Here is a 25,584-nt window from a genome sequence, read left to right as displayed (position 1 = left end):
GGACTGGCGCGATAGCACAGCGGGTAGGGCACTTGCCTTACATGCAGTCGACCCGGGTTTGACTCCTCCGTCCCTCTTAGAGAGCCTGGCAAGCTACCGGGAGTATCCCGCCAGCATGGCAGAGCCTGGCAAGCTCCCTGTGGTGTATTCAATAGCCAAACACAGTAACAACAAGTCTCACAACGGAGACGTTACTGTTGCCCACTCAAGCAAATCAATGAGCAATGGGATGACAGTGACAGTGACTGTCTCTATGTTCTCAGTCATTGTAATTTTCTTTATCCTCATGAACTGTTCTTTTGGGGCTAATTCTCTTTAAAATTCATTTCCAACATTAAGGAATATTTTTTTTTTTATAATGTGGCTTTGGATTTTTGTGTGTGTGTGTGTCTGTGTGTCTGTGTGTGTGTGTCTTTGGATTTAACTGTTAAAAAAAGAAAAAATCCCTTTGTAGAACTTATATCTTGTAAGAAGGCTATTTTGAAGTGTTGAAGGCAGGAGCTATGATGTAGATTGACACTTACTTTGCATGCAACTTACCCAGTGTGATCCATGGTACTTCGTATGGTGCTCTGAGCATGGCCAGGAGTGGTTCCTAAATATAAAGCCAGTAGTAAGCTCTGAGCACGAGGGCCTCTCTACATCCCTTGGGTAAAAAAAAGCATTGAAGATCACCTTCATCACAGGCATAAAATACTTAGCTTGTTGTTGTTTGTTTTGAATCCTTACCTGGCTTTGCTCAGGACTTACAGCTGACTCTGTATTCAGGGATCAATCCTTGCAGTGCTTGGGAACTCTATGTGGTGCCTGGGATTGAATCAGGGTCGGCCACATGCAAAGTAAGTGCCTTACTTTCTGTATTATCTCTCCAGCTTGTGAAATAAAATATTTTCAATAATGCTGCTTAGGTATGGCAGAAAATGATGAATCAGATTTTTTGAAATGTATAGTTCTGAGAAATTCTTGGAGTCGTAATTAATTAGGGATTTGTACAAATATGACTTCGCCAAACTGAATAAAATGATTCTGTTTCCCTTCAGTAAGCCAAAGATGCCCTAGGACAAAGTTTAAAAAGAAGAAAATCTTTCTATATAGATATATATGCAAAATCTGTGTCCCCGTACACAGATTTTGCATCTTTTTTAATGAATAGTAGATAGCTATCTCCTGCATCCATACTCTGGTGACCCAGGAAAATCTACCATTTTTAAAGGTGTACTGTAGAATGGTGAGATGATGATGTTGTCTACATATTATCAAAGTACACAACAAACATAAGGAATCAAATGCTAAGTTAAAATTTTTCTGCTGAAATTCACAGAGATTATATGAATATTATGACCAAATATTTTCTCATGATTGAAAACAACACCCAAATAACTACAATTCTACACTAGCCTCTTATTACTTTAATTCATACATGGCAAAAAAAATATTTAAATAATATATCTTTCGGGCCAGAGTGATTGTATAGCAGGTAGGGTGTTTGCCTTGCACCTGACTGACCCAGGTCTGATCCCTGGCACCCCATATGGTCCCCCAAGCCTGCAAGGAGTGATCCCTAATCACAGAGCCAGGAGTAACACCTGAACACCTCTGGGTGTGCCCCCCCCCAAAAAAAAAAAACCTCAAAACTTTAAATCAGAGACTAAGAGTTAGTACATGAACAAGATGTTTGCCTTGCATGCAACTGATCCCAGTTCAGGGTGGGGGGGGAAGAAAAATAAAAATACCCTTCAAAAAATATTTTGTCCCTCTGTTGAAAAGAAATTTCTTTATGTATGCATTGTAAACCACAAGATACATGTCGATGTTTCCTAATGTTTGTGTCTCTGTCTCATTTTAGATATTCAGCCTAAGCATGATTTGCTTCAGCATATTCAGAGAAATCAATGTAGACAATTTTGGCAAGAGAAAATCACCAAAAGAAAAGAAGCAACAAATGAGAGAAATTTCAACATCATGTTAAATTTTAGATCTATCCACTTTTCAGAAGTGATGGTAAATAGTGGAAACTGTTCTGTCATGATGCCTGCAAAATATGACGTGTGCCAGAGGAGGTTTCTGGCTATTGACCCTCATGAGATCCACCCTCTAAAGAAAGTTGAGGACCATGAGACATTCTTAAAAATAGCTAATATCACTAAGTGTCCAGAAATGCACAGTAGTGAAAAACCTCATGAATGTCATAGAGGAAGTCAGTTTCCAGTCCTCAATATACATCAGAGAACACACATTCTAGAGAAAATACATGAATGTAGTGAATATGAAAAAACATCCCAAACACAGAAACTCATTGAACACCAAGGAATTCATATAGGAGAGAAACCATATGAAAGTAAAGAATTTAGGGAAATATTCTCAAGGATTATCACTCAACATGAGAGTATTCACACAGGAGTTAAATCCTATAAATGTAAGGAATGTGGAAAAATATTCTCAAGGAAGTCACATTTCACTCAACATGAGAGAATTCACACAGGAGACAAACCGTATGAATGTAAAGAATGTGGGAAAATCTTCTCAAGGAAGTCCCACCTCACTCAGCATGAGAGTATTCATACAGGAGTGAAACCCTATGAATGTAAAGAATGTAGGAAAATATTCTCGAGAAAGTCACACCTCACTCAACATGAGAGAGTTCACATAGGAGAGAAACTGTATGAATGTAATGATTGTAGGGAAATATTCTCAAGGAAGTCACACCTCACTCAGCACAAAAGAATTCATATAAGAGAGAAGACCTATGAATGTAATGAATGTAGGAAATCTTTTTCAAGGAAATCAGATCTTACTAAACATGAGAGAAACCACACAAAAGAGAAACCCTATAAATGTAAAGAATGTAGAAAAACTTTCTCACGAAAGTCAAGCCTCACTGAACATGAGAAAATTCACACAGGAGAAAAACTGTATGAATGTAAAGAATGCAGGAAAACATTTCCATGGAAGTCAAGCCTCACTCAACATGAAAGAATTCACACAGGGGAGAAACTGTATGAATGTAAAGAATGTAGAAAAACATTTTTATGGAAGTCAAGCCTCACTCAACATGAGAGAATTCACACAGGAGAGAAGCCCTATGAATGTAAAGAATGTAGAAAAACATTCTCAAAGAAGTCACTTCTCACTCAACATGAGAGAATTCACACAGGAGAGAAGCCCTATGAATGTAAAGAATGTGGGAAAACTTTCTACAGAAGAAATGGTCTCATTCTACATCACAGTTTTCACACAGTAGAGAAACCTTATGAGTGTAAAGAATGTAGGAAAACTTTTGCGTGTAAGTCAAGACTCACTGATCATGAGAGAATGCACACAAGAGAGAGACCTTTCGAATGTAAAGACTGCAGGAAAAGTTTCTTGTGGAAATCATGCCTGACTCAACATGAGAGAATTCACACAGGAGAGAAACCATTTGAATGTAAAGAATGTCGGAAAACCTTCTCACAGAAGTCCAATCTCACTGAACATGAGAGAATTCACACGGGTGAGAGACCTTATGAGTGTAAAGTCTGTAGAAAAACATTCTCCTGGAAATCAGGGCTTGGTCATCATGAGAGAATTCACAGAAGAGAAATCCTATGAATGTAAAATATGCAGATAAACATTGAAGGAAGTCAAGCTTCATTACATAGGAGAATTCACACACGGGAGAAATCTTACGGATGTAAAGAATGTAAGAAAACTTGTCCTTAAGTAGAGCCTCAAGATACATAGTAGCTCACACTGGAATGTAAATCAAGATTGCAGAAACTGACCATGTTTTCACCAAAATGAAACTTTTTTTTGGGCAAACCACTCTTCCTTGTCATTCTTCCTCTTTCCTATATGCCTGACCCTGTAGCTTAGCTGTAACCAGGGAAATAGAAAATATAAGAATGAACATTACTTTCATGAATGCTCTTTTAAAAAAGTGCTATGAATATTTCCTGATTTTTTAAAATGTATTGTGGTTCTAGGATTTAGCTGAGCCCCAGATTGACCTTGAAGGCTACAGGATGAAGACAACAACATGCAACAAAACAGGTTTGATTATTTGGGGACAGCAGTTTTTTGTAATTCAACTTCAGTATTCTAATATAATTGGGTATAAATAAATATATATTGAGCCACTCCACGAGTGACTTACCTTAAACACTACCAGTTCATCGTCATCACAACATTTCTTTTTTTTTTTGGGGGGGGGGTCACACCCGGCAATGCACAGGGGTTACTCCTGGTTCTACACTCAGGAATTACTCCTGGCGGTGCTCAGGGGACCATACGGGATGCTGGGATTCGAACCCAGGTCGGCCGCGTGCAAGGCAAATGCCCTACCTGCTGTGCTATCGCTCCAGCCCCCAATTTTTTTTTTTTTACAACATTTCTTAAGTTTGGGACAGGCTTTTCTGTGCAGTCTTTACGTAGAAAATTCATGTAGAAAAAAAAATTTTAAATACATGTAGAATAACTGTTGGGCAGAGATAACATACATACTGAAAATAAAGTGCAGTTCAAATATACTTTGTCTATAAAAGTTTCCAACAAAATTTACAACATTGGGGTTGGAGGAATGGCATACAGTGCTGGAGTGCATACTTCTTTTTTATTTTAACTTTGGAGTGCATACTTCTTGTGGAAGACTAGAATCACTGTTTAGACCCCAGCACTGCCAGTAGCAGCCCCTGAGAACGTTAACTTGACCCAAGATGAAAAAGTCCTTTTAACTTACTAGATTTGTATGGGAGCTTAGATATTAAACATCTTGTAATTGTGAAGGATTATATTGAAAGTTTATATGACTGTTTTCTTTGTTTTTGTGCCATACCGAGTGATGCTCAGTCTGTACCTAACCTATACCCGAGTTATTCTGGGAGGTCTCTGGGAACCATATGGGGTGCCATGGATCAGACCTGGGTCAGCCGCATGCAAGACAAGCACCCTCCTCACTATACTGTCACTTCAGTCCCATAATGTATTTTTAATTAATTTTTTAAAATTCACCGTGATTTACAGCTTGAGGTTGAGTTTCAGACACCCAATTTTTCAACATTCATCAAACTATTGTACTATGGTTCTGGCTGCTCTGTAAGGAACATCTTTAAAACTTAGGTAATCACAAACTACTCCCTCTGGTTGGTATTCAAGGAATCATGAAGAGTTAATGATTCAACCTAGGGAAGTGCTTTACTGTGGAGTTTTTCTATTCCTTGGTGCATTTTTAAACTTTCCCTGGCATCATCCCTCTTTCCCAAGGAAACATTTTATTATCAGTTCCTAGGGTAAATAACATGCAGAAGTTCCAAGTAGACAAATGAGGCCACTGAGGCCAGTAAGTGACCACATAGAATTCTGCCCCAGCATACACTGGTTCTGAGTATGCCACAACACTGAAGTCACTGAACAAAACTCGATGTGCTCAAAATATCTCAATAATAATATTTCCAAAATTGTTCTACCAAAGATGAGCATAAGGTTTAAAGAAATGGTGCAGGAGTAAGATGCTTGCCTTGCATGCAGATTTACCTGGTTTGAATCCCTAGCACCACATATAGTTCACCAATCACCACCAGGTAAGCCCTAAGCACTGCTGGGTGTGGTCCAAAAAAAAAAAAACTAGAATCAAAGAAATACATATAATTTTAAATAAAGTTGAAATGTAAACCAGAGCTTTGGAATTTAGTGCAGGAGTAGTTTTTAAAAAATGTATTAAGACACACGAATCTTGGACTCAAGCAACTTGCTACAGAAATGGCTCTGAACTTTGCAATAGGCCACTCCAGATGGGAACAGGTGCCGTCCCTCCACCTGCCCCCTAGGGATCCCAGCAGTCACCATCTTCTAGAACTCAGCGAAAGCTCCAGGTATGTGGTGGTGGTGGTGGTGGCAAACAACAGGCCTCACGGGACAGAAGACAAGTTGGCCCTTCTCCTTCCCCCCACCCCATTGGGACTCTGAGGTGACGCCCACATACGGCCACTGTCAACTTAAGTTCCATGATCCAGAGACACACGAATCTTGGAACTGAGCAGCTTGGCTGCAGAGATCTCTCCAGATCCTAATTATTAAAATTTTAGAATTCCTAGAAGAATTCTTCCAGGAATTCTGCAAGACCGGCCATGCAACATTATATTTTATCCATATCAAGCAATACAAAACATCTAGCATTGCCTTTTCAGCAGGTTTGGTGGTGAGGCTGGTGTCAAAATAACAGATGTAACCAAAGTAGGGAGTATTGTGCAAATTGCCACATAGGCAGGGGAAGGTGTGGAATGTGGGTGGGGAAGTACTGGAGATTTTGGTGGTGGAAAACGTGCACTAGTGAAGGGATGGGTAAACACCATCCTGTGTGATGATTGTTTGATCAAAGCTCAAACATGATAGCTTTCGTTACTGTACTTCACAGTGAATCAGTAAAAAGGGGGGGAGTATTAAGAATAAGAAGAGATTAGTTTTAATAACTAATAAATAACCATATAACTATTAAATATTTAATAACTACTTGTTAAAAACAATAACATTGCCACAATTTCCAAGGAGTCATAATTTTTTGTTTGTTTTTCAGCCATGCCCAGTGGCTGAAATTTACTCAGGATTTACTCCTGATTCTGAGCTTAGAGATCACTCCTGGCACAGCACAGGGGACTGTATGTGGGGTTGGCAATCAAACTCAGGTTGGCCATGTGCAAGGAAAGTGCCTTGCCCACTGCACTATTGCTCCAGCCCTGGACATCGTAACTTTAATTTTACTTTGAAACACTTTTCCTCCTAACTACATCTTAGTATTCCTCTGAAAAGTGACAAAACCCCTCCCCCGCCCTCTTCCCCCCCACACACACACCCGGGAGATGTGTCAGGAATTGATACCATCCCAAGTTAATTGGTGAATTGCCCTGGTACCTCTTGGGGTCTGTCGCCTCACCCTCCCAGAAACCCAATAAATACGAATTTCTTGCATGATTAAAAAAAACTGAGCCCTTCTATTTCATTTCATTATTAGGGGCTGGAGCGATAGCACAGTGGGTGAGGCATTTGCCTTGCACACAGCTGACCCGGGTTTGATTCCCAGCATTCCATATGGTCCCCAAGCACCGCCAGGAGTAATTCCTGAGTGCATGAGCCAGGAGTAACCCCTGTGTATCGCCGGGTATGACCCAAAACGCAAAAAAAAAAAACAAACAAAAAAGGAATGTCATTTCATTATTAGAGCTTAACACAGAATCTGATTCTGTTCTCAAATGATTATAGAAAAGCCTTGTTTTTAGAAGAAGCCATAGAAATAGAGATTTCTATCTCTGAAAGTCCTGGGAGAGTTGGTGGTGTGGTTTCTGGGTGTGGAAGGATCCCCATCCTGTCCCGTCACACCCCCTTTCCCCAACATCTTCCTGTGCCTGTCTCAGCTTTTGTCTGGGAGCCATACCTGGCAATGTTCAGGGCTTACTCCTGGCTCTGCAGTCAGGAATTACTTCTGGAGGTTTCGGGGACCATATGGGATGCTGGGAATTTAACCTGGATGGGCTGCATGCAAGGTAAGCGCCCTCCCTGCTTCTCCATGTGAGGCATTATTCCCCATCACCCTTGAAGGGGACATGATTCCACTGATGGCGCCACCTGAAGGCTGCTTTTGTTGTTGGGAATTTATTTGAGGGCTGTGCTCAGGGGTTACTCCTGGCTCTGTTTAGGGATCATTTGTGGAGGTGCTGTGCAGGATAACATAGGCTTGGGTAGTTTAGGTTTATTGGGTTGTTCCATCACAGTGCTCCTTTTTTTCTGTGTTTATTTGTAACTTATCTTTTTTGTGCTCGGTTGACTTGTAAATATTATTTTTCTCTTCTCCCTAAGTTCTTTGTATAGTATATTCAGAGCAATGTCCTTTTTGTATGGGCAAAGGAAGACAGTAGTAAATGCTATGCTTTTGTTATGTGGGAGTCATTTGACTCTAAATGATACTTTCCTCCTGGGCATCTGTCCTCTCAACCTAAGCCTCAGCTGCCTTACTTCCTAGCACCCCCAAAAGAAGGATCCCGATGAGGGACTGGATAGACCCAGGGCAAGCGGTGAGTTATGTGCTACCCTAGCATCGAGATGGGCCTGGCCAAAGTGCCTAATGCTTAACTCTAAGTTAAGAGCTTAGTCATGGACAAATGCTGTCATGATCCAAAAAGTAATAACTAGATTTGGACCCTGCTAGGGTTAGGAATGATTAATCTGGCCTGAGCTCTGTAGTCTGAGTCTTGGCAAGATGTTCCCAGGAGAGCTACCCTATAAGCCTCAATGTTATCTCTTACTGTGTCCATACAAAAAAAACTAAAGGAGAAAAACACCTTAAGTGGTATTTTGCCCATGGGCCGTCAGGAAGGGCTTCCTTATGTTGGTTTTGCTTCCAGACCAGGTGGACCTTTGGCCCGGAGGGCAAGGTGGAGAGATAAATAGGGGTGGAGAGAGAAGTTGAGGGGGTTGAGAATCCAAGAGAAGCAGTGGGGGTCAGGTCAGAATCCAAGAGAAGTAGTGAGAGTCTGAATCCAGAGGGCAGAATCTGGAGAGTGGGGATGGAGGAATGAAGAGCTAGGAAAGAAGAGTGCGAGAGATGAGAAAGAGATAAACTCAGCAACCAGCCTGGTCCTTGTTCTTCCTTTGCCTGCCCATCGCCTATAGCCATCGCGATTCTGTCCATACACAGCGACTTGAGAGCACCGAATGTGAGCCGTAGGAGAGCTACCCAGAAAGCCCACAAACACACATTCTTTACAGTGCTGGAGATCAAACAACAGTCAGCTGTGTGCAGGGCAAGCTCCATCCCAATTGGATTGCCGCTTCGGCCCCAGGCTGCCATTTCTGTATGGCTCCTTGTTGCTGGAGTTCCTGGCATAGTGGTGTTGGTGGTGTTCCGGGTCAGTGACTCAGTTAACACTGGGCCCGCTGTCAAGGGGCGTCTCCTCAGGGTCCGCTGGTGGGAAGTTGCACCTGCAGACTTGTGAGGGATGTCTGTCTCTTTGCACTGGCCTCGCGGGTCGACCACCACTTTGCGAACTGCCTGGTGGTGACTGGGCTGCCACCAGCAGGCTGCCACTGGCTTGCTACCACTGCAGACTGCCAATGTTTTTGCATTTTTGGGCCACACCCAGCAGTGCTCAGGGCTTAGGCCTGGCTCTGCAGTCAGGGATCTCTCCTGGTGGGACTTCGTGGACCTAAGAGGGTGCTAGGGATTGGTACCCAGTTGGCCATGTGCAAGGCAGGCACCCATACAATCTCTGGTGCTGGTTTTTATTTTTATGATTATGTCTAAAGTATTTTACAAAATCTCTTAAATATATTGATAATCAATGATTCTTTCGAAGTATATTGGTTCTTATTCTATCACAGACACTGGTCCTTTTGTATTTTTTCTCTTAATGGCTTTGCTTTGTGAAGTCTTTGTTTTTTGTTTTAGTTTGGGAATGGCACACCTAGCTGGGCTCAGGGACTGTATCAGGTACCAGTGATTGAACCCAGATCAGATACATGCAAGGCAAGGTCTTGTCCACTGTGCTATCTCTCTAGCCTCCTGGCTTACGAATTCTTTTACTGGGAGTTAGGTACTCAAACTGTGTGTGTGTGTGTGTGTGTGTGTGTGTGTGTGTGTGTGTGTGTGTGTCAGTGTCAGGGATCAAACCTGAGTCAACTGAGTGAAAGGCCAAGTGCTGGGGGCCAGAGAGAGTACAGTGGGTAGGGCACTTGCAGTGCATACAGTCAATGGGTTTGATACCTGGTATCACCTGGCATCCCATATACCCCTCATCCCCAAGGCACTCTCAGAAGTGATGACTGAGCAAACAGCCAGGAGTAGCCCCTGACAATCAGCAGATATGGCCCCCCAAAACAAAGGAAAGGCCAAGTTCCCTACCGTTGTACTGCTGGTTCAGCCTGAGTAAGGTTTTGAGTAGTCCCCCCTATATACCAACCAAATTAAGCACAAGATAAGAGTCAAAGTCTGTGGCCTGGGCAAAAATAAAAGGACTTGGGGAAAATTAATACTTTCTCATTAAAGAATTAATGATGATGTGTTAGGCAGAGGACCATGTAGGACCTCATACTAGAGAACACTGATCCCCTGGAAGAAAACAACATAAGAACACCTGAGTGCAGAGTAATAGGACAGCGGGGAGGGTGTTTACCTTGCACATGGATGGACTACCCAGGTTTGATCCCCAGCATCCCATATGGTTCCCTGAGGCCTCTAGGAGTGATCCCTGAGCATAGAGGCAGGAGTAAGCCCTGAGCATCACTGGATGTAGCCCAAACCTAAAACCAATGGATAAAAAACCACAGTACTTGAATTCTCAGGTGATGTGGATAATTATACCTGTCTAATCAACGAACTGGTAATATCCTATCAGTATAGCGCATGCATCTCATGGATGGGGGGTGGGGAGAGAGGGGGGAGAGAGAATGCTGCAATAGAGGCTGGGAGTGGGACCATAGGGAAACTGGGGACATTAGTGGTGGGAGATGTATACTGGTGAAGGAAAGGGTGTTGGAAAACTGTATGACTGAAACCCAATCACCAACAGCTTTGTACCTGTATATCTTAAGAAAACAAAAATGGTTTCATAGTTTGTAATATTGATTCAAAATAAAAATAAGAACAAATAATCAGTTCAAATTATAAATGTCTTTAAGATTAGACAGCAATTTATGTAAAAAACGCTAAAACTCCAGCAGTAAAAATATTTAACAAACTACAAAAACATCAAATTATTCTAAATATCTTAAAAATCAGTATTAGAAGTTATATAACTTACATTATACATGTGGACTGAGTGTATAAATCATTTCAGGAATTGTCAAATACTATTCAATATAATGAAAGTACTATACTAGAAAACAAAATAATTGGTTATTTCATTTTCTGCTCATATCCTGGGGTACTCAAAGACTCCTGGCTTACTGCTTTGAGGTTGCTTCTGCCAGTGCTTAGGAAACCATAGGCAATGCTAGAGACTGAATCTGGATTTCCTGCATGCAATGTATGTACTCTAGCCCACTGAACCATCTCTTCAGCACTGTTACTTAGGAATACTTTGAAAATTGGGCTGGACAGATAGGAGAGGCAACTGGTATGTTTGCACCAGGTATCATATGTGGTCCCCCAAGCCCTCCAAGCGTGATTCCTCAGAGCAGAGCCAGGTGTAAGCCCTGAGCATCCAATGATGTGTCCCCCAAACAAAACAAAAATGAAAATCAACAGATACACTGTGATAATGAATGAATAAATAAAAGTTTACAAGTCATGTCAGTATCATAAAGTCATCTTTATTGCAGAGATACCAGAGCATAGTGCCCCAAACAACAATGCTTAGTAATCTGTTGTTCATTGCAGAAAAACTGCAGTAATTCACCAATGGCATTCAACTGAAGAATTTGTGCCATGTCAGGATAAGCTTCTCAAAAGCTGAGAATAGTTGTGATATGAGGGTGCATGCAGCAGCTTTCTTTCCAGATTTGTGCCAGGAGTGTCACTAACTTAACAAATTTCTCTATATTAATATATTGACATATATAAGGTTCCTCTCCTATGCTATGTGAATACTGACTGAGGTGTATATATGATCAGTGTACTACTGGCAGAGTACTATTGTGATTTCTGGGAGAAAGTGAAGCAAGTACTCCCCCTTACCCCCATCCGTAGTTTCTATATCTTGTGAATTATGTGATTAAAATTTAGAGAAATAACTTCTTATAGAATTTTTTAATTTTAAGGGTCATACCTGGCTGTGCTCAGGGCTTACTCCTGGCTCTACATTCAGGGATCACTCTTGGTGGGTGTTGGGGACCATATGTGGTGCCGTGGAATGAACTCAGGTTGGCTGTGTGCAAGGAAAGCACCCTACCTGTGTACTATTGCTCTGGCCCAATTTTACTATGGTTAGTGTAGAAAGATTCCCTATGTTCTATACCTTCATAAGGTTTCTCTCCCATGAGTTCTATGAGATATGTCCTCAGTTTGGCCTTCATTTTTGACATTCATAGGATTTCTTTCGTGTGTGAATTCTTTGGTGTTCAATAAGGTTTGACTTCCAGATGAAAGTTTTCGTACACTCTTTACATTCGTAGGGTCTTTCCCCTGTGTGAATTTTCTGGTGGTCAGAGAGAGCTGACTTCCAAGAGAAAGTTTTTTTACATTCTTTACATTCATAGGGTTTCTCTCCTGTGTGGTTTCTCTGATGTTCAATGAGATGTGACCTCCAGGAAAAAGTTTTTCCACACTCTTTACACTCATAGGGTCTCTCTCCTGTGTGGATTCTCTGATGGGCATTGAGATTTGATCTAGAGGCAAAAGTTTTCCTACATTCTTTACATTCAAAGGGTTTCTCGCCTGTGTGGATTCTCTGGTGTTCAATGAGGTTTGAACCAGATAAGAAAGTTTTCCTACATTCTTTACATTCAAAGAGTTTCTCCCCTGTGTGAATTCTCTGGTGAACAGCGAGGTATGACTTCCGGGAGTAAGTTTTCCTGCATACTTTACATTCATAGGGTTTCTCTCCTGTGTGACTTCTCTGGTGTTCAGTGAGGTCTGCATTTGAAAAGTAAGTTTTCCCACATTCTTTACATTCTAAGCGTTTCTCTCCTGTGTGAATTCTGTAGTGTATAGTGAGATATGCCTTCCGGGAGTAAGTTTTCCTACAAACTTTACATTCATAGGGTCTCTCTCCTGTGTGAATTCTCTGATGTTCAATGAGGTTTGAACCTGAAAAGAACGTCTTCCTACATTCTTTACATTCAAAGGGTTTCTCTCCTGTGTGAATTCTCTGGTGGACAGTGAGATATGACTTCCAGGAGTAAGTTTTCCTGCATACTTTACACTCAAAGCGTTTCTCTCCTGTGTGAATTTTCTGGTGTACATTGAGGTATGACTTCCGGGAGTAAGTTTTCCTACATATTTTACATTCAAAGGGTTTTTCTCCTGTGTGAATTCTCTGGTGTTCAATGAGGTTCGAACCTGAAAAGAATGTCTTCCTACACTCTTTACATTCAAAGCGTTTCTCTCCTGCATGAATTCTTTGGTGGACAGCAAGGTATGACTTCCAAGAGTAAGTTTTTCTACACACTTTACATTCAAAGCGTTTCTCTCCTGTGTGAATTCTGTGGTGCACAGTGAGGCAGGACTGTGGTGAATATGTTTTCCTCCATTCTTTACAATTATAGGATTTCTGTCCTGAGTCAGTTCTCTGATGTCTAAGGGTTGAAGACTGAGGGGTTTTCTGATACTTATAAGATTTCTCACCTGTGCATATGTTTTGATATTTAACAACACTAGACATTTTGTAGGGAATTTTACCATATACATTAGATTCAGATATTTTCTCTCCTACCTCGGTTTTCTGAATGTGAGTGAGGTATGATTTCTTAATAGCATTCGCACTCTGACTGCTTGGATGATGTTCGTCCTCAAAAGCAAGGGATTTTCCAATTGAATTAAAGCCCTCAGGTTTCTCTGCAGGATGCATCTCATCAGACTTAAGTAGTAGAAACTTGTTCTTAAATACATCATACACCTCCGGCAACATTCTGGAATAGTTTCCAGTATTTATAGTTGGGCCTGAAATAGGAATTGAGTTCAAGTTAAATGTCTCGATAATTGTTTTCCTTAACGGATGGTTTTCCACTGATTAATATAACTTACTATTTCTGCTCCAATCTTTCTGGTTGTTCCCAATCCATTAATGCACAATCAAAACAATTGTTACATCTGAGACACATGGAAAATTATGTCTAAATACTAGAATCACAAAATATTAAAAAAATGAAGATATTACAAAATTATGGCACTGATTTTGAAATGTGGTTCTTTCACCTTAAGAATTAGAATCACAAATACTAGCAGTCTAGATGTCAAATCACGTTTTTACCTTATGCTTTTACTTTTTGGTTTTTGTTGTTAGGCCACATCCAGTGGCACTTAGGGGTTACTCCTGGCTCGACAGTCAGAAATTACTCCTGGTGATGTTCAGGGATTAAGCCAGGTCAGCTGCATGCAAATCAAGTGCCCTACCCCCTATACTATCTTTCCAGTACTAGGTTTTTACTTTTTTATGAGAAAATGTTTAGTTAAGTTCACTTATTCTCTGGTTGAAAACTTTACAAGCAGGCCGGAGTGATAGTACAGCAGGTAGGGCAATGCAAACGCCCTACCCACTGCATTATCAGCCCCCCCAAAAGAGAAAACTTTACATGCAAGGCTTTGACCACCTAAGTTTATTAATTGCAGCACCCTGTTTAATATAAGCACAATTTAAAAAAATAAAAAGATCTTGTCATACTGTTTTGCATCAACAAAAAAATGGGCTTAAAATCTGAGACAATTATATGGTGAAACTGTGTATATATATGCACTACACACACACACAGAGTTTCTATATATAGGAGGAAGTGAAAACATCTAGAAACACCTAGAAATGTTTTTACTTCCCTCTGGGGTATAATTGTAAGTATCTGTAGGGGCTTGAGTTTTTTTGCTTGTTTGGTTTGGTTTTGGGGCCATACCTGGTAGTGATCAGTGTGTATCAGAGACCACTGATAAGAGACACAGTGGTTGGCAGGGCTCAGAACACCATATACAAGGGAAATTGGGTCTCGGCAGAACTGGCCACATGCAAGACAGATCTCTTAAGCTCTTGGGTTTTGTTGGGATTTTAAAGGACTATATTTGGGCTAAGTCCAAGAGACTCTGTAGTCAAGTTTTATAACTTATTGCCACATTCGGAGATTGCTTAATGCTGACATGTTGTACATGCAGACTGTCTGAACATGGGCAAACTATGGGGAGAGAAGCAACTCAGTAGGCTCAACAACTTTCTGCTTTCTCTCTAACCTCCTAACCCAGCAGGTGCAGACCTACCTGAGATGTTCTGGGCTGGGGGTACTTTGACCATCCACGGCTCTGCTCCTTGCTGTAACCTGAAGATGACCTCAGGTTTGGTGACTCCTGAATGTCCTGTTGGAAAATAATATGGGCCATTTCCCACATGCTTAAATGACACCAGTGGAGGATTGTGACCTGCAGCATGTAGGGCCATAATTTTTTGCTTTTCTTTTGTTTTGTAACCACACCCAGTGTGCTCAGGGCTTACTCCTGGCTCTGCTTCCAGGGAACACTCCTGGCAGTGCTCAGCTACCATATGAGATCCCAGGCATTGAACCTGGGTAGGCCATGTGCAAGACAGGCAATCCTACACTGTACTCTCCCTCTAGCCCCAAATCACCTTGAACCTTTAAATAGCAGGGGGCACACAAATTCTTTTTGAATAAAAATCTTAATAGTTAATAGCATTAACTTTTAAATTTTCAAGTAATTTATTCCAAAGCAGCATTGCTCAGGTAAGCTTTGGGGGCCGTTCTTGGTGGTACCTGTCCAGATGTGCAGGAAGATGATTCAAAGCTCGGGTCCAGCATGAGTGTTTCTCAGGCCCAGCCAAGCTGAGGGTCCCAGGTGGTACTGCTTGGTGGTGGTGGTGGGGAGGAGCACTAGTACTCAAAGATAGTACTCTAAGGCCACACAATATTAAGGATCGAACTTGGGACATCATACATTTCAGGTGGCTTTTGGGTCACAGCTTGCAGTGCTCTGGGCTTACTCCTGGCCCTGTGTTTAGGTATCACTCCTGGTAGGGTCCAGGACTGCATGGGATGCCAGGGATGAAATCCAGGGTGGCTACATCCAAGGCAAGTGCCTTACTGGCCTCAGTAGCTCTCCCGCCATATTGTATATTTCTAATGAGGAAAAACATTGCTTCTACTCAACAGAAACTGGAGGAGCGTCACTCACCCAATGACTCCAGATGACTGTAGGTCTCCAGCATCACATCCCGGTACAGAGTCCTCTGCTCATCATCGAGATGCTGCCACTCTTCCCAGGTGAAGTCCACAGATACATCCTCAAAAAACACCATCTGGGAGCCAGAGAAACAGTACAATGGGAAGGATGTTTACCAATGTGAAAAACCTGGGTTTGATCTCCGCCATCCCATAGGGTCCCTTCAGCACCAAAAGAGATGCCTGAGTGCAGGGCCAGAAGTAAGCCCTGAGCAGCATCAGATGTGGTCCCCGAAGGAACACCTGCCTCTCAGTCATCCATCTGTTATAACAGTACATATCTCTTTCATTCAAGGCAGTGGCTCTAGCTAAAAGAACAGGAAGAGTAGGAGAGTGATAAAATCTAGTGAGGTGGTGTTTGCCTTGCACATGGCTAATCTAGGCTCGATTGTGGGCATCCCATATGGTGCCCCAAGCACCACCAGGAGTAATTCCTGAGTGTTGAGTCAGGAGTAACTGATCATCACTAGGTGTGGCCTCCCCAAAACAAAAACAAACAAAAAAAAGAACAGGGAGATTGGTGGCTTACTTTTCTTTCATTTTACCTTATTTAGTTTGGGTTTTGGCCACATTCAGTGTTGCTCAAGGGCTACTCAAATGAAGGAGTGACACCCGGGGTAGTGCTTGGGTGGTGGGGGGTGACGCTGCAGGTAAAGCACAGGTTCCAGGCTTTGCACTCACTCCCAGCCCCATAGCTTTATCTCTTAAAAAAAGTTTTTATTAAATCACTGTGAGAGGGGGCCGGAGCGATAGCACAGCGGGTAGGGCGTTTGCCTTGCACGCGGCCGACCCGGGTTCGATCCCCAGCATCCCATATGGTCCCCCAAGCACCGCCAGGAGTAATTCCTGAGTGCAAAGCCAGGAGTAACCCCTGAGCATCGCTGGGTGTGACTCAAAAAGCAAAAAATAAATAAATAAATAAATCACTGTGAGATACACAGTTACAAAGTTGTCCTTGGTTGGGTTTCAGTCATACATGTTCCAATATTGATCCCTTCACCATTGTGTATTTAACACCACCATGGGCTGGAGCTATAGCACAGTGGTAGGGCGTTCACCTTTCACGCAGCCAATCCATGTTCGATTCCTCCGCCCCTCTCGGAGAGCCCAGCAAGCTACTGAGAGTATCGCGCCTGCACGGCAGAACCTGGCAAGCTACCTGTGGTTATATGATATGCAAAAACAGTAACAATAAGTCTCACAACGAGAGACATTACTAGTGCCCGCTCGAACAAATCAATGAGCATAGGGGTGACGGTGACAGTGAATGTCCCCAGTTTCTCTCCTTCCACCCCCCAACCCCACTTTTCTTTCCTCTCTCTTTCATTTTGGTCATTACGGCTTGCAGTACAGGTAATGTAAGGTTATCATGTATGTGGTACAACACAATGCTCCATACCATGTACTGTATATTACACAGGAAGGGCTACTGCAGGAGAAATTTTCCATATCCTGGGCCAGAAAGGTATTTCAGTAGGAGCAAATGCACTATATGTAGGGACGTGGGCTCAATCCCCAGAACTAGTGACATGAGCACAAAGCTAGGAATAGCCCGTGAATATTGCTAAATGTGACTCAAAATTTAAAAATTTCTTCAATTTTAAATTTTCCTGTGCTAGAGCAATAGTACAGCAGGGAGGGCACGTGCCTTATATGTGGCTGACTCAGGTTTGATTCCCAGCATCCCAGAGGATCCTCTGAGCACTCCCAGGAGTAATTCCTGAGTGTAGAGCAAGAAGTAACCTCTGAGCATCGCTGGGTGTTAACCCAAAACCAAAATAAAAAAGCTCTATCTGTTAAATTTATTACTCCATGAAAGCAGTACTACACATTCCCTTTTAAATCATATCTTTCCCTTGTTGGTATGAAGAAATGGACAAACTCAGGGTCCAGAGTGACAGTAGGGCATTTACTCTGCACACAGCTGATCTAGGTTGGATCCCAAGCTCTAGCACTGTATGGTGTGGACCCAAAACAAAACAAAAAAAAAAACACCAAAACCAAATGGATGAAGTGGATTCTCCATTGGAGAGCAGCTGACAATGTGGCTGAGATGTATGATACCTATATACCGGGGGGTGGGGGATGTTAGATTTTTTTTAAAAATCACTGTCCTGGGGCTGGAGTGATAGCACAGTGGGGAGGGCATTTGCCTTGCACGTAGCCGACCCTGGTTTGATTCCCAGCATCCCATATGGTCCCCTGAGCACCGCCAGGAATGATTCCTGAATGCAAAGCCAGGAGTAACCCCTGAGCATCGCCGGGTGTGACCCAAGAAGAAAAAAAAAAAATCACTGTCCCTTCTGCTCAACTGTTGGCAGGAGCCTAAAATAAAGCCAGTGCATTGGACTTTTATGGAAGCTAAGTTTCATGGCTTGTAAGAATGTCTCCTGCTTCCTTCTGCATTTGGGTCAGAGAAACAAATGTGTGTCTTTTGGATGCAGCATCAGAAAGTCCAGAGACTGAGTGTTGAAAGAAAATAAATGGATGCATATGATAGCCTTTTAGAATCTGTATTGTAAACCATAATGCTCAAAAGGGGAGGGGGAGAGGGAGAGGGAGAAAACTGCCTGCCATAGAGGTGGGGGTTGGGGCGGGAGGGAAACCGGGTGGTGGGAAATGTACACTGGTGAAGGGACAGGACAGGTGCTGGAACGTTGTATGACTGAAACCCAATTATGAACAACTTTGCAACTGTGTATCTCACTGTAATTCAATTAAAAATAATTAAGTAGTAAATAAATTATAAAAGAAAATAAAGTCCAGAGATCCACTAACACACACTGGGAAACTGTTGAGATCATACGACCTTGCTACCCCCCCACCTCCCCAACACCCCAATCCCGCTTTAGGGCCTTCTTTACCTGCAGGTGCGATTCCCTTGAAGTAGAAATTTCACTTTACCTTTTTATTATAGACCTACCCTCAAGGCTACTCGAGGGGCTGAGTGGTTTGGAGGTTGCACACCATGGGGGTAGTCCAGGGCTCCATAGCTGTGACCAGCGGTTCTGAGGTGGGGGGCATGTGACAGTAGCAACTCAGACTCAGGGCCTCACACATTCGGACATGTTATCACCATAGTGCTTTTTTGTGTGTCTTTTTGGGTCACAACCGGTGATGCTCAGGGGTTACTCCTCGTTCTTCACTCAGGGATCACTCCTGGTGGTGTTTAGGGACCATATGTGATGCTCAGGGCTTACTCCTGGTTCTGCGCTCAGGAATTACTCCTTGCAGTACTCAGGGGACCATACTGGATGCCGGGGATCAAACCTGGGTCAGCTGCGTGCAAGGCAAACGCCCTCCCTGCTGTACTATCGCTCCAGTCCCTTATCTCTAGTTTTGCGTTTGAAATTCTGAACTTTTGGGCGAGAGAGAGAGTACAACAGGATGGAGTACTTTGACTGGGCCAAGGAGAGCATCCAATGGGATGGAGCACTTGGTTTATATGCAGGAGGTCCTGGTTCATCCCTGAAGCTGCCTCGGTGCCCCCAGACTCTGCTAGGAGCAAACTCAGAAACTAGAGTCAGGTAAAGTCCCTGACTCCCACCCTCCAAAAAATAATGAATATATAACAGGTGCTCATAAAGCTACTCACCAAAGACTGATCCATTTCTTTCATTCCTTCACCCTTAGAGACACGGAAGATTCTGCAAGAAAAAAACAGGTCAGTGGGTGAGTGGGGGGAAGAAAGGGCTCTCTGCACATTAGTCAGGAGAAACTGAGAGGGAAAATTCTGTGCGATGCTCTTGTCCATCCAGAGAAGGAGTATGGTCAGCATATGGCTCAGTGCTCAAGTGTATGACTTGTAGGTATGAGATCTGGGCCCAAGGGAGGGGCGGAGCCACTTCCTTGGGTAGCTAACCTGGGTTTGATCCCTGGCATCCCATAGGGTCCTCAAACACCACCAGGAGTGATCCCTGTATGCAGAAGAGTAACCCCTAAACAAAGCTGGATGTGCCCTCCACCCCCCGCCCCCCAAAAAAAACCCAAAAACACCCTGAGTCCTGCCAGGGGTGATTACTGAGCACAGAGACAGAGATAAGCCCTGAGCACTGCTGGGTATAGCCCAAAAAAGAAATAAAACAAACAAGAAGAATAAGCAGCTTTACCTTTAGTGAGTTTTCTCTCCTGAGGCCCTCCAATTAGCAGCAGTGCTGGAGTCCTCCGCTACACCTCAGCCTGGCTCAGCTCTCCTGGGGTGTCGGTCTATGTGTTCAGGAATCACTCGGCGGCCGGCTTGGGCACCACATGCGTTGCTGGGGACTGAACCAGGACTGGCCGTGTGCAAGGCGAATGCGTCACCCACTGTACTGTTGCTCCAGCCTGGGCTGTCGATCTAAACTTCCAATGTCACCAGTCTCTGGTGAGTGCTGGAGGGGCCAGTCACCTGCTGTGACTGAGGGCAGTAGCATCAATCACTGCGAAGTGGAGCTTCCTTCTACCTGTGATTCTCTTAGCTCTTCAATGAAGCAAGAGGGTTCAGGTGCTGTGGTCACCTCCCAGGGGAGGGATTCTTCAATTCCCAGGGCAGCTCCGAAGAGCCCTCTGCTTCAAAGAGAACAGAACCGTCACTGATAGTCAAACAGCCCTCCAAGACCTCCAGGACCCTGGACCTGGAAACTAACTTGTCCCAACCAAGCAGAGGGCAGGGATGTTTGGGAGGCTACATGGATATACTTCGCAGGAAGAGAGTCCAGAAAACCTTGCCATATCCACAGTGTCAGCTAGGGCTCACGGACTCTGCCCACAGTGCTCCCCAGGCCACCTTCGGTCACTAAAATGCTCACTTAAAATTTTTCTTTTTTTTTTTCTAGGTTTTGGGGCCACACTGGCAATGCTCAGGGGTTACTTCTGGCTGTGTTCAAGGATCCGCATAGTGGTGTTCTTGGGGGACCATATGGGATGCTGGGGATTGAACTTGAGTCGCCTGTATATAAGGTAAACACCCTCTCCGCTGGACTACTGCTCCAGCCCCTAAGGTGCTCACTACACGTGCCAGTGTGGTTTTGAATCCCAACCAGGATGCTTCTAGAAGAATGGGCAAAGAAAGGCAGACCTAGGACTAGCTTCTCGCTCCCAACTTCCTAAATCTCCAGGCTCCTGGAAATACATCTAAAGCACAGCATTTTTTTTTTCTGTTTGGGGGCTACACCCAGCAGTGCTCAGGGCTCAGTCCTGGCTTGGCTCAAGGGGACCTATGAGGTGCAAGAGATCAAACCCAGGTTAGCTGCATACAAGGCAAACACCCTGACTGCTGTACTATCATTCCCGTCCCAAAGTAAACGTGCTCTGCCCTATACCTGGGTGTGAATTCAGATGTTCCCAACAGTCCCTGGCCAGCCCAGGTTCCCACTCTGCGCTAGGACCCTCTGCCCAGCACCCCCCAGCTTTTCTGCTTTGGAGTACCAGCAGTACTCAGTGGATGGTGCAGTGCCAGGGGGTGGTACCCAACATGCAAATCCTTTTAGGTGATGCTCTGGCCTGCATCCAATTTTCTCATCCCTCCTGGACCCCGCAAGCCTCAGATTCCTGCAACCCAAAACCTATGCACAGGTTCCTTCTCCCCTCAGCTCCTGCATTCAGTTCCCCTGTAAGATTGGAACAGTGTATGCATGAGACTCTATCACGACCAACTTTATAAACCTCAGTGTCTTCATTTAAAAATGAAAAAAAACTGTTTTTAAATGTCAAGAACAGGGGCCAGAGATAAGAGTTCAACTGGCAGGGTGCTTGTGATTCCCAGCACCCCATAAGCTCCCTGCACATCTCTAAAATGAGCACGTTCAAGACTGGGAAGAGTATAGTAGGGAGAGCATTGGCCTTGCATGCAGCACATGAGGGACTTATTTGCCCCATTCTGCCCCGCTCTTGGCTGTGTGCTGGGCTCCCCCTAAGAGTGCTTCCCCCTGCCCTCACACCTCTCCACCCACCTTCTCTATGCCCCCAAGTGTCCTGGCTGCATCTTCACTGTCACCCCTGCCCTCATCTTCCCTCACTCCCACCCCCGCATACTGTTCCCACCAGAGCTTCTACTTCAGCCTCATCCCTGCCCCACATCCCCTCCTCATCTTTCTGCCCTCTACTCCCTGTGGCCACAAGTGCTGGTGAGTGAGGAGAAACAGCTCTATTTGTGTAAGCCTAAGAGAAGTGAAAAGATCAAAGAGACTCAAAAGTCCACTAAGTTCAGTGGCCCCGTGGCACTCTCCCTGACCTGTTTCTACCACGACTACTGTCTCAAATATGGTGCCTCTGCCAGCATTTGCCTGAGAGCATATACCAACCAGTCTCTGGGGAGTCTCTAAGAATGGCAAACTATACAGTCAACAAAAAAATACAGTACCATCACCGAGGACTGTTACCCTCATTGACATTCCCACACTACCCTGTTTATCAGCAAGACTGCCCCACACTAGCTGACCTTTCTTTAGAATAAAACATCAACAGTCTTGATGCTGGAGTGATAGTACATTGGGGAGGGTGCTTGCCTTGCCCCCAGGTTGGATCCCTAGCATCCAATATGGGCACCCAAGCGCGGCCAGGAGTAGTTCCTGAGTACAGAGTGAGAAGTAACCTCTGAACATCAGTGGTGTGGCCCAAAAACTAAAAAAATGAAATGAAATGAAATGAAATATCAACAGTCTAACACATAGATCAACAAAGCAACAGAAGACTCTCCCTTCCCCAAACTGTGCCAACCCACACACACAGATAACTGAATGCTTATTAAGGGATCGCTCATTATCCCTTTTCTAAAGCATGCAATTGCTATTTTAAATTCTAAAGAAAGCTGTTCGGGGGATATAGTGTTAATATAGCAAGTAGGTCATTTGTTTTGATCCCCAGCACCCCGCAAGGACTTCAGCCCTGACCGGAGTGATCCCTGAGCAGAGAATGGGTGTGGCCCCAAAACTAAAGATAAAATAAATTTGTTCAAGTTTGCCTTTAAGGTTCTTTGTGGTGCTAGGGATCAAACTCAGGGCCTTAAACATGCAACTGTTCTACCCTGGCTCCTTGCTTTTAAATTCTTTCCTTACAGGATGGAGAGAGAGTTCTCTAATCACTTCCAGGAGTAATCCGCTGAATGTGATTCAAAAGCAAGCATAGTAATTAATTTACAAATTATTTTTTCCTTTGCCTTTATTTCTATTGAATCACCTTGACATAGAGTTACAAAGTTGCTCCTGACTGAGTTGCTACAATACAATACAATACAATGCTCCAATACCATTCTCTTCACCAGTGCACACTTCCTACCACTAATGTCCCTAGTTTCCTCCCTCCCCATCCCAGCCTACCTCTATGGCAGACTCTCTCTCTCTCTCCCCCCATCTCTCATTTTCCTTTTAGGAACCTTGATTTGCAATACTGTTACTAAAGAGTATCATGCATATCACTTTACTCCTTTCAGCACAATATATAAAGGCTATTTCTTTTTTTAAATAATAGCAATTAATTTATTTTCAAACAATTCTTATTTACTTTCAGCCATTTTATAACATATAAACAACTTTACAAGAACTGTCTTGTCGAAAGTGAACATTTCCGATCATTATTGTCATTGTGGTTCCTTTTCTCTCCTAACTTCACTCCCACTCCCCCTTGGTGGCATACTTTTTACTATGAACCAGTTCTCCTGGTCCTTGTTTCTACTGTCTTTGGGTATTATTCACATTTTTTATATATATTCCTGAAATGAGTGCAATATAATACATAAAATCTCTGCTGCACAAATAAACTGGATAGGGGGCCTCCACTCTCAGTCCCAGTCTGCCTGGACCAGTATCTCCTAGTTTTTTGTTTAATTTTCTCTCTGTGGGCCACTCCGGGCAATGCTCAGAGTTTATGCCTGGCTTCGCACTCCGGTATCACCTCTGGAGAGGTTGGGGGCCCGTTTAGCGTTTGCACGGATCGATCTCAGCTCAGCCGAGAGCAACGCAGGCGCCCTGCCCAGAACCACAGCTGCGGCCCTGGACCCAGCCCCTGCAGCCCCGCTCCCGCCTCCCGCCGGCGCCCAGGTCCCCGCCCCACCTCCCGCTGCCGCTGCCGCTGCGCTCCGGGGCCAGGGCCTCCCTTCACACTCACGTCCGCGTTCACATCCCTCCACGCACCTTCTCCGCAAGCGATCGCACGCCCAGGGACCCGAGTCCGCCAGCGCGCGACACCTGCAGCGACACAGACCACACGGACGCCAGCGTCGGGAACTTCCGGGCACAAAAATGTGGGCGGGGCCGCACGTGCGCAGAAGAACCCTTCGGATTTTTTTTCCTTTCTGTCGCTCGCTCTCTCGCTCGGTCGCGCTCTCTCTCTCTCTTTTTCTCTCTCGCGCGCTCTCTCTCTCTCTCCCTCTCTGTCTCTCTCTCTGTCTCTTCCCCACTCACGGAAAGTCCGCGCAAGGGAAACTACATTTCCCACAAGCCTGTGCGCCCGCCTACCGGGAAATGAGCGGCGTGTAAGAAAAACTACACTTCCCACAAGCCTGTGTTGGAGCAGACCCGAGAGGCGTGTAGGAGAGACTACCTCTCCTGCCGATCAAGAACCGCAGAGGCGTGTAAGGGAGACTCCTTTTTCCACAAGCCTGAACGCCAGTCCGTCTGGAAACTAGAGACGTGTAAGAGACTACATTTCCCACAAACCTCTGCGCCAGCGCTTCCGTACCATACAGAAAGACTTTTTTTTCTGGTAATGTTTTTTTTTTTTTTTTTTTATCAGACTGGAGCGATAGCACAGAGGGTAGGGTGTTTGCTTTGCATTTGTATTTGGAAAATAACATATTTTCATGAAGATTAGATGCTCATCAATTTTATTCCAATTTAGCCATGTGGTCTTTTGGATGATTTTGTGATTTCCAGTAAAAAAAAATTCTTTCAATCTTTGCTTTTATTATTGGCATTGAACCTATAAAACTGTTTCAGTTCTCTAAGTGAGGACTGAATAATGCATTTGTGATGTTGAAAAAGTGTCTTTGGAAGGTCACCAAAACAGGAGTGCAGCTTCAGTGGGATCACCACGTGATGGGAGCGGGAAATTTAGATTCTGATCCCCAACTTTCAGTGTCTCAGGAGGGGTGACCCGGATTGAGGTTGATCCATGATCAACCTTAATGAGAAATGCATTATGAGTCATATCTGCAATGGTCTCTGTATGGAGCCTCAGTGATGGAGATAGAACCTGGGGGTGTAATGTTGTCTCCAGGGCAAAGTTCTGAATTGAGGGGACCTTAGGGCATCAGGCCTGTGCGTGGGGGTGTGTGGACAAACTCAGCGCTGAAATTGGTGCCTATAATGATTGTAACTTTGTAAATGATTTACATGAAGAACTTTTGGCACAGAGTTCCAGGTGTGATGGGGAAGAAATATCAAGTCAGAGGGGCTGGAGTGATGAAACAGTGGGAACTGTGCTTGCCTTTTATACACAGCCATCTGGGTTTGATCCCCAACATCCCCTATAGTCCCCCAGAGCAGAGCTTTGACTGACCTGTCTTTGCACAGAAGCCCTCGTTGGTTACCCAAGTACTCCTCAGGAGTCGGAATTCCTTTCTCATGATAGTCGTGTAAACAAGGGTCATGTGTGAGGGGAGGACAGCGACGGCCACAAACAATTCCATGTTCCTCCACCCTGCATGGCTCCACTCCTAGTTCCACCTATAAGGTGTGGGGCTGAGGAGAGAAGAGTCAGCCTCAGAGAAGAACTTTTAAGGCTCTGTCACCTGAGCAGCTACTACAGGGACCAGAGCAAGGACAAGGGAAAAAA

The 25,584-nt window shown here is 44.1% G+C and overlaps 2 protein-coding genes across 7 annotated transcripts in view; one reads left to right on the top strand and one right to left on the bottom strand.

Annotated features, from left to right (window-relative positions):
• LOC105943246 (zinc finger protein 883-like) overlaps positions 1 to 4,784 on the top strand; it is a 58,992-nt gene extending 54,208 nt beyond the window's left edge. Inside the window, exons 4-5 of one of the 2 annotated variants that reach the window (XM_055126612.1) lie at positions 769 to 839; positions 1,847 to 2,029. In XM_055126612.1, coding sequence (XP_054982587.1) covers positions 769 to 839; positions 1,847 to 1,969 — 194 coding nt within the window. In that variant the 3' untranslated portion in view covers positions 1,970 to 2,029. Of the gene's footprint in view, positions 1 to 768; positions 840 to 1,846 lie in introns of both variants that reach the window. The other variant, XM_055126611.1, reaches the window with a different exon arrangement.
• Positions 4,188 to 24,214, bottom strand: LOC101552038 (zinc finger protein 345-like). 5 transcript variants are annotated; one of them, XM_055126616.1, is made up of 6 exons: positions 23,863 to 24,214; positions 19,944 to 20,382; positions 19,430 to 19,481; positions 15,788 to 15,911; positions 14,861 to 14,956; positions 4,188 to 13,561 (listed from the first exon to the last, which is right to left on the bottom strand). In XM_055126616.1, the coding sequence occupies exons 3-6, from the start codon at positions 19,451 to 19,453 to the stop codon at positions 11,973 to 11,975; spliced, it is 1,833 nt and encodes a 610-aa protein (XP_054982591.1). In that variant the 5' UTR covers positions 19,454 to 19,481; positions 19,944 to 20,382; positions 23,863 to 24,214; the 3' UTR covers positions 4,188 to 11,972. The 5 variants fall into 5 exon arrangements, with proteins under 5 accessions (XP_054982591.1, XP_054982590.1, XP_054982589.1 ...); XM_055126615.1 differs by having other exon boundaries at positions 19,944 to 20,379; XM_055126614.1 differs by having other exon boundaries at positions 23,943 to 24,214.
• Between the last annotated feature and the right edge of the window lie 1,370 nt (positions 24,215 to 25,584).

Source organism: Sorex araneus, chromosome 2 (assembly GCF_027595985.1).
Source record: "Sorex araneus isolate mSorAra2 chromosome 2, mSorAra2.pri, whole genome shotgun sequence".
Taxonomy (NCBI): domain Eukaryota; kingdom Metazoa; phylum Chordata; class Mammalia; order Eulipotyphla; family Soricidae; genus Sorex; species Sorex araneus.
Note: the sequence above shows the minus strand (reverse complement) of the source record. Positions and strands in the feature narration are given on the sequence as shown.